General features: G+C 47.1%; 1 protein-coding gene across 8 annotated transcripts; it reads right to left on the minus strand.

The window, feature by feature from the left end:
- Positions 1 to 749: 749 nt before the first annotated feature.
- On the minus strand, positions 750 to 9,209 carry tbx2b (T-box transcription factor 2b). Of its 8 annotated transcripts, none has more exons than XM_083985070.1 (8): positions 8,251 to 9,209; positions 7,017 to 7,308; positions 5,695 to 5,748; positions 5,395 to 5,541; positions 4,109 to 4,185; positions 3,803 to 3,972; positions 2,410 to 3,062; positions 750 to 1,362 (listed from the first exon to the last, which is right to left on the minus strand). In XM_083985070.1, the coding sequence occupies exons 1-8, from the start codon at positions 8,625 to 8,627 to the stop codon at positions 874 to 876; spliced, it is 2,259 nt and encodes a 752-aa protein (XP_083841196.1). In that variant the 5' UTR covers positions 8,628 to 9,209; the 3' UTR covers positions 750 to 873. The 8 variants fall into 8 exon arrangements, with proteins under 8 accessions (XP_083841196.1, XP_083841194.1, XP_083841195.1 ...); XM_083985068.1 differs by having other exon boundaries at positions 4,082 to 4,185; XM_083985069.1 differs by having other exon boundaries at positions 4,082 to 4,185; positions 7,041 to 7,308; positions 8,251 to 9,208.

Here is a 9,209-nt window from a genome sequence, read left to right on the forward strand (position 1 = left end):
AATTGAGTCAAACCAACAGCGCTAAACAAGAGCTTCTTTTAATTTACAGTATATGGTCATGTAAAAGGAGAAGAAGAGGAAGGTAGAAGTAGAAGAAAAAATAAAAGCAACAAGTTAAATTCGAAATATATACACGCTAATATACAGCCTTGAATAAATTAATACCAATTGCATATTCTTGGATCTTTAGCTTTATTTACAGATTTTTTTTATTTTTAATTACATAAATATTTTCAGAAACTTTTTTTTTTGTTATTTTTTTTCTTTTCTTTCCTGGCATGAAATGATACGTGGTTCTTTGTCTCTGTCTCTGTTGCAGCTTCCGTCCCTTTTCATCATCATCAGGCCTGGAAACAGACGAGGAATCAAAACAACAAGAAAACAAAAAAAAAAAGTGTTTTTGATTTTTTTTTTTGATGTTTTTTGTTTTTAAGGTGGGGGGATATCCTGTCCGTCTGTCCGTCTGTCTCTGATGGTCAGTGTTCTCGTCCTTCAACTGAAGTGGAGTTTGTTTTTTTAAATAATAAAGATTATTTTAGTGTTTTTTATTATTATTATATTTGACGTTTTAGATCCGGTGGGGGAGTTAAATGCTCCAGGAGTTCAGCTGCTCCCTCTCTGACAGGAAACCTTCAACACTTGTGAGTTTTTTTTAATTTTATTTAAAAAAAAAAAAAAAAAAAGGTTAAATTTAATTAAAAGGACTAAAATTTCACTGGATCTGCAGCGTTTTGTTCCACAGTGACGTCATCAGTCTCCGTGTCTCTGTCTCTGTCATGTGCTGTACAGGACTTCTGCACGTTATCGTCCTCTGGTCTCCAAGCCAACGCTTCCTCGTCCTCGTTGCCGTGGTGACGTGACGTATAGTCCCGGTCACTTTGGAGAGTCTGCGGACGGAGACGCGTCCCTCTGTCCCTCCAGGCCGCTCACCAGTCTCTGGATGCTCTGCAGCTCGTTCACCGAGTCCTTCATGGACGATGCCGCCGCCGTCGTCTTGGGGGAGGCGTCCTCCCTCCTCTTGTGGTTGCTGTGGTGATCCGGCGCCGGGCTCGACTCCCTGCTGCCCGGTTTGGACGACTCTGAGCCGCCGCAGCCTCCGCCGCCACTGAGGCCGGCGGCAGCAGCAGCGGCGGCGGCGGCGGCGGCGGCGCTGAGCAGGCTGGAGCTCTGAGGCAGCGACACCGGCAGCTGGTAGGGGTTGAAGCGCAGCCGCGGCCGCGACGAGCTGAGGAAGGGGTTCCTGGAGAGGGGGCTGGAGCTGCTGGTGGCGGGGAGCGCCGAGGCCGAGGCCGCCGCCGCCGCCGCCGCCATGTAGGTGTACGGGTACGGGAAGAGGCCGCCGAACGGAGGCATGGGGATGCCCTGCAGCGGGAGGAGAGAGGAGAGACAGGAGGTCAGCACTGTGTGGGGTCAGAACATCCCATAATAAGGTCAAAGCACAACCACAACAACAACAAATATTTAACTTGCATCCGTTTAAATTCTGGGTAACACTTTACTTGAATAGGTATTCATAAGATTGACATAACAGCTGTCATAAACATCAATGAATACTTATGACAGCTGTCGTTAAGTATCATTCGGTAAGTTATGTCACTTTTAATGCAAAGTTGACATTGTTTGAGATGTTTTTGTTCTTACAACTTGACATAAAGACAATTTAAACTGTCATAGCAGACCTAATTGCCAAACTTTAAAAATTATGTCAAGTTCTCATAACAAGGACATCTCAAACAATGTCAACTTTGCATCAAAAGTGACATAACTTACCGAATGACACTTAACGACAGCTGTCATAAGTATTCACTGATGTTTATGACAGCTGCAATGTCATGGTTATGACAGTTTTATGTCAATCTTATGGATACCTATTCAAGTAAAGTGTTACCAAATTCTGTTTACATTTGATTTAAATGTTATAAACTGCAGCTTCAACCTGCTGCTCTCTTATTGGCTGGTTGTCGGAGCCCAAAGGAGGAACATCCCATAATATAAGGTCAAAACACACAGGTGTGAGCGTGCACGAGAGATTTAACCACAAAAGAAACTCTCAAACATTTCACTCATTCTCTTCCTGTTTGATATAGTTTGGGGCCGTGGACTCGCTGTTTTGCTAAGGAACCAGATCCAGGGCGAGAGAGACAGGCCTTTCCTTCAAAATAAAAGCACCAAGCTAATAAAATGCGGTGAAACTTTTTAATTTAAGGAATATAATAAGTTTTATGTTGGTGAACACTTTTACTTTGGTGAATTTGGTGATTTCCGTCTCCGCTAAAAGACGGGAACCAGAATGCAGACAAAATTCAGAGTAAACAGACACCAGGCTCTTCTCCTCTCTGAAGAGCCTGGTGACGCGAGGCTAGTTTGATAAGAACTCGTGCTGCTCTCTGATTGGCCGACGGGCCTTACCTGCGAGGCGAGCATGTGCTGCGACAGGTGGAAGGGGAAGGGGCTGGCGGCTCCTCCGGCGCCCTGGCCCGACAGGCCGCCGTTCTCCAGGCCGCCGCCGGCCCCCGACACGGACGCCAGCAGGTGGCCCATGCCCATGGCGGAGAAGGCGCCCGGCGCCATGGCGAACTGTCCCGGGTGGAAGAGCAGCGGCGAGCCGGCGTTGAGCGGGTTGAAGAACTGCTGGCCGTGCAGGCCGGACAGCGCCAGACTCTGTAAGTGTCCCGGGCTGAAGTGGGAGGGGCTCTCGGTCTGCACCATGAGGGGCGAGAAGGCTTCCTTGGTGGCGCTGATGCCCCCGCCGCCGCCGCTGGCCTCCGGGTCCTTCGCCAGCGCGTCCGTGGCGTCCTTCCTGTGCCGGCTCTCCGCCTTGTCCTTCTCTAGGTTCCTTATACTGAATATGGAGTCCTGGTCCTTCTTCTCCGTGACAACGCCGCCGCCGCCGCCGCTGGGCCGGTGGTCGCCACGGTCGCCACGGTCGCCACGGTCCCGGACGCGGTCCTCGCACCTGGAGCTGTAGGGGGACACGGGCTCGGGGCCGGGGCTGTTGGACGCCGTGCAGCGCTCGTCCTGCTGCTCCAGCTCCTGCTCGCTGTCGGTGCACGTCTTCTCGTCTGCAGCGCAACAACAACAACACAACGTCAAACCACCGACACACACAGAGCTGAACACAAACACACACTCACACAAAACATGAACAAAACCAACCCCATCCGTAACCATGGAGACAACATTCTCTCTCTTTCTATAGATATGTACTGTATACAGTATATACCGTAAATTCACTAACACATATTGGGGGGGGGGGCATTTTGGGGATGTCCCCCCCCCAGTGTATATGGTAATTACGGCCTTGACTTTGACTTAGTTCTATTGATGAGTTTGATGGATTAAAAGACGTAAAACATTGTTAGATTTAAATGTAGTTTTCACATATGATCAAAATCCAGATAATAAATAATAATAATAATAATAATAATAATAATAATAATAATAATAATAATAATAATAATAATGATAATGATAATAAATAATGAGCTTGAACTAAATAAATCCAGGTCAGTGTCTGATTCTCATGGTGTGAAACACAACAAACCCTCTGTTATTATAATAATAATAATGTTTATAAAACAGGTTGTGGGTTAATATTTAAATTTAAAATGCAATTAAAATGAGTTAAACAGGCTAATTAAAGAAAATACATAATAAACACATTATTACACTGTAGTTTCAAATAATAACTCATAATTTCAATGATTCTAAAAACTATAATCCTGTTATAATCCTGACCCCCCCTCCTCTCATATTCTCATATTCGGGTCACAGACAGTATAGTGGAATCGAACCGGCTCACCTCTGCTGGCCCTGCTGAACCGGAGCGGACTGGTTCCGGCGCCCAGCGGGGAGTGGACCGGGTCTCTGCCGGTCGGAGCTTCGCTGGAGGAGGCGTCCGAGTCCGCGGCCTCCCGGTCCGCTTTGCACTGGTCCTCATACATCCGCAGCGACGGCATGGTCAGCTGCTTCCTGCACGGACACAACAACAACAACAACTATTAGTACTATTATTATTTATAACAATAATAATTTGTGACGTCATAATGTTGCAGAAATATAAAACAATCGTTTTTTTTACAGGTGTGATGCGTTCACTGTCTCGCACCTCTTCTCCCGCCTCCCGTTGCCCGTGTCTCTGAAGCCTTTTGCGAACGGGTTGTTGTCGATCTTCAGCTGCGTGATCTGTTAACACAAAAACACACACAGACACACACTTAGAACCAGAACCAGAACCAGGATCCAGATCCAGATCCAGATCCAGGAATATTTTCTTTCTTTTTGTCTTTGTTTTTGTCGCACATTTGGCTTCAAACAAACACAGTGTCGTGCGGACCAGGGGCCACCTGGGGCCTCGGATTTGCATTATTATTATTATTATTATTATGATTATGAATAATAAAAAGCGCACTGATGGCTCCCCCCGCTCCCACCCCATTGGCCCCCGGAGAGACATTTCTGCCACGGCATCTTTTCTCTTCTCCCTCCGCGGGGCCACGCGGGCCTCGGAGGGGCCCTGAACGCACCGCGGAGCAGATGACGGAGTCTGTCAATAATTAATAACGCGGTTTGGTTTGGATCATCACTTATTGCTGTATCTATCTATCCATCTATCTATCTACTGTATCTGTGCACCAGCAGCGGACCCTCCGTGCAGCCTGTTCGAGCGCCTGGGGGCCCCCCGCAGAAGAAGCATGAGCGGGGTCAGCGGCCCTTTAAAAGCCCTGTAATCGATTGTGACTCTTTGCCATAAACTTTTACAACAAAACCCCCCTTCCCCCTCCTCCCCCCTCCTCACCCACCTGAACACAAACTGCAGTTTAACCCCAGTTTATGATAATGACATTAAACACACATGCACGAACCTCCTGCTCCTCCTGCTGCTGTACATTAGCCTATCATAGAATTATTATTATAATATTATTATTATCAGTCAGATATCCTGTTAAATCCAAACTACGGAGGCCGCGAAAAAAGGGAGACCAACATCAGCGCCGCGTTTATCCGCCTAATTTATCCACTTCTAGTGAAGGTAACAGCTCATTGGTCGCAGATAAAACACCCATTATACACACACACACCAAACACACCAGAAGCTGCACATTTGAATTCAAACACATACAAATACAAATCCAGGCAAAACAGCAATTTAAAAAAAAAATCAAGTAGCCTACGCCGGGGGAAAGAAAAAAAAACCAAGTAGGCCGGGGGGAGACCTCTGCAGGGAAATTAGGCGACCTAAAAAAAATCAGATTAAGTCTCCAGGGTTTGGTGGTGGTGGTGGTGTGTGAGGGGGGAGGGGAGGAGGAGGAGGAGGCATGCAGAAGAACATTTATTTTGAAAGTACGGCAGCAGCAGCAGCCGTGCCGTGCCGTGCCGTGCCGGGTCACCCACCTTGTCGTTCTGGTAGGCCGTCACCGCCACGAACTCGGTCTCCGGGAACACGTAGGTCCTGAAGGTGCTGTACGGCAGCTTCAGGATGTCGTTGGCCCGGACTATGTGGAACCGGGGCTGGTACTTGTGCATGGAGTTCAGGATAGTCTGCATGCACGACGACACACACACAACACAACACACACACACACACACACACACACCCAACAAACACACACAGAAACACAAAAACACGGTTTTAGTAAAACGTTACATTACGTTACGTGACTATTGAACGTTTCTCTGCACGGTAACACTGACAGTGACGCTGCTGCTGCTGCTGCCGGAACAAAACCAGGCCACACGTGTTGTCACCTGGACACACAACCACAACATTATAAATAATATTAATATTATTAATAATATTAAAATTAAAATAAATCATTTTAATCCAGATTCTATAGCAACACCTGCACGTTCACACTCCATGTTATTTCAGCCTGAGGCTGACACAAAATATATAACAGAAAATCTACAGCCTACATTATATATTTTTAAAGTGACATCAATAGGCTATATAAATAAATATACACATATATTAAAATAGGGCAGAATTCAAGCGTGAATTAAACGCTATGAATACATATGTTAATTCAGATAAAAATCCAATTTACCTTCTACACCAGAATAAACATGTAGCCTAAATTCACATTAGTGTTGTTTTCTGTGACAATTAATCAGACTGACATTACTTATAGTATAAATGTTGGGTTTGTTACTCTGACTTTACCACATATGTTATTATATTTTTCTTTAATTCTACTTTTTTTTTTTTTTCAATAATGTAAAATAAAGCACAACAAACTAAAAAACACATGTTAAATAATGTTGAGATAGATATTTTAAATAAAACGAAACACAGTGCCGCTTCCACACCCAATACTGAATATTAACACAGACACTATACTATATTGTACTATATACTATACTATACTATACTATAGGCTACTATAGAGTACAGTGTGTTTGGTTGCAGCGGGTGTGAGACGCGTCGTGACCCGGTTTGATGATGATTCAACTTTAATCCTCCCTCCAGCAAACACTCCGCTCACTGCTGTTTGTTTTTATTATTTTATTTGTTTCTAATATTGAAATAAATGAATAGAATAAATAATAAACAACAGGAAAGGAAGAGGAGGAAGAGGAGGAGGGCAGTCTGCAGCCTTCCTCCTCCTCCTCCTCCTCCTCCTCCTCCTCCTCCTCCTCCTGCTGCTGCTGCTCCCCGGTCCCGGCTGCAGGGAGCAGGGAGCAGGGAGCAGGGAGCAGGGCCTGGATGTTTGGGTGCAGGCTGATAATATTCTGGAGAGCAACACGGAAACATAAGCTGTGTGTGTGTGTTAATATATGTGTGTGTGAACGTGTGTGTGTGTCAGTGACGGGAGGGAAGTCAAGTGGCGACAAAGTGTCAACAGCTCTGGACGTGGAGACGAGCAGCAGCAGCAGCAGCAGCAGCGTTTACTCATCTAACCGCAGAGGTGTTTATGGTCTGTTGGACCATCTCATCACTGATAATAACATCATCAACATCATTTCATATTTGAATATCTGTAAATCATCTGATCCGATCAAACAAAAACACTCACACAAGTAGAAGTGCCGTTACTCACAAATCCGTGCTTGTCGGAGATGTTGTTGGTCAGTTTGAGTTTGTGGAAAGCAACAGGCTTGGCCATCCACTGCTCCCCGGTGGCCGGGCTGTCCGGGTGGATGTACATCCTCTTGGGCATCTCCGGATCGGCCTTCCCGGCCACCATCCAGCGGGAGTTGTGGAACTTGTAGCGGCAGTCGTCCGCCGCCACGATGTCCATCAGCAGGATGTACTTGGCCTTCTTGTCCAGGCCGTTGATCCGCACTTTGAACGGAGGGAACATCCTCCTGCACGGACACACACACAGAGTAGGTGATTCAACCACTACACAACACAACACTACACTACACAACACAACATACAGACATACGGACAGACCGTGAATGCAACACTTGAACAACTCTGACAAAAGAGGCATTGAAGGCGCAGCGACAACACCACGACGCTCTGACAAGTGGAAATATTGTAATTGTCAGATATTATTCTGCAGCGCTGCTCGCAATTAGGAGACAGAGCAATGCTGAAAACCCACAGTGTGTGTGTCTGTGTGCGTGTATTACGTGTGTATGTGTGTTGTCCGAGCCTGCACTACAAAGCTGAGTAGTATATTTATGACCACAGCACTTCACGTTCCTGCTTTTTGAAGTGACAGCCTGTTTATAAAAGCCAGAAGCCGCTGCTCCACACACACACACACACACACACATATATACTAGCTACACACGCACAGACACACACCAGATAAAACCTCAGGTCCACTGTCCAGTTGATGTTTTTTTTTTTTTTTTTTTTTTGGGACCAAATATCCCAAAAATGTTTTCCTTCCTTTGATCAGGCCGGAAATCTGAGTCAGATATTTCACAATAAACTGAATCCGAGTGTATTTATTCTGAGGTGAACTCCACTCTCTGTGTTTTGTGTTATGTTGTGTTGTGTTGTGTTAATGTGTAGCCTATGTGTGTCTCTTTTTTTTTTTTTTTTTTTTTTTTGATATATATATAATTCAAGCTAAAGTCCACAGTGTCCTTGGAGCCGTGGAGCCGTGGAGGGCCTCGGCTCGGCTCGGCGAAGGAAAACGCGTTTTTCTGCGGCTCTAAACTTGTGAACTGCGGCTCCGCTCCACAGCCGCGGCACCGGAGGAGGAAAAAAACATCAAAAACAAACAAAAAAAAAAGACCCCCAAAAACAAAAAAACAAAAATATTCTCTGCTGCTCCTTAATTCTCTTACCTTCCGGACTTGGTTATAACCATCTCCGTGCCGAGTTTGTGAAACTGGTCCCACAGATCCTTGGCTTCCAGTGTGACTTTGGGGTCGTCGTCCACCTCCTCCTCCGGCTCCAGGCTCTTCATGCTGCGGAGGTGAGCCGCCTGATGGTGGCTGAGGGCCGGGTGGAGCCCAGCAGCAGCAGCAGCCTCCGCCGCGTTGGCCACGGCCAGGCTGTGGTCCGGGAGCGGCTTGGTGAGCGCCCCGGGAGGCAGGCTGAGCGCCGGGAAGAAGGACGGCTGCGCGGCCGCTAGGAAGGCGGACATGGGGAAGTCGGTCGGCCGGTGTGCGTGGAAAGGGTGATAAGCCATTGCAGTCCCTGTGAAAACTGGATCTCTCATCGGTGCATCCACAAAAACCAAGTGAGAATAATAATAATAATAGTAGTAGTAGTGGAAATTCTTCTTCTTAGTGGTTGTATTTCCCTCCCCAGTGTATAATAGGTCCGCGCTTTTAGAGGAGCAGAGAGGAGACCGTGCCGTGCCGCGCCACAGCCTCTGAGATCAGCGTGAAGAAAAACAGAAAAGAGCCCCGCGCTGGAGGAGGAAGAGGAGGAGGAGGAGGAGGAGGTCGGTGTGTCTCCCCTCGGCTCCTCGGCTCGACTCCCTTCAGACTGCGGACGGAGAGACGGACGGAGGGAGATCCCGGTGGTGCTGCTGCTGCCTCAGTCTGAGCGCTGTGAGCTGTTTGTGTGCTTCAGCTTCAGCTTCAGTTCAGTTCAGTTCAGTTCAGTCATCCAACCCACAGTCAGCACCGACTGGAGAGATGTGGCCCCGCGCGCTGCAGATCTGTGACTATCTCACATGTCCTTCCTGCCTCCATCCCCAGCACTAATGAACCAAGCCCCTTTGATTGCTGATTTTACGCTTTCTGGACCAATTGTGGGCCCCTATAGGCGTGGTTCTGACAGCTCCCTCCGCTCC

This window comes from Trachurus trachurus (genome assembly GCF_905171665.1).
Source record: "Trachurus trachurus genome assembly, chromosome: 13".
NCBI lineage: Eukaryota > Metazoa > Chordata > Actinopteri > Carangiformes > Carangidae > Trachurus > Trachurus trachurus.

Coding starts and splice junctions, on each gene's coding strand:
- tbx2b (XM_083985068.1), bottom strand. CDS start 8,627: ATGAGAGATCCAGTTTTCACAGGGACTGCAATGGCTTATCACCCTTTC. Junction 5,542..5,694: donor GCAGCAGCAGCAGCGTCACT/GTCAGTGTTACC, acceptor TCGTGCATGCAG/ACTATCCTGAACTCCATGCA. Junction 3,063..3,802: donor GTTCAGCAGGGCCAGCAGAG/GTGAGCCGGTTC, acceptor GTTGCGCTGCAG/ACGAGAAGACGTGCACCGAC.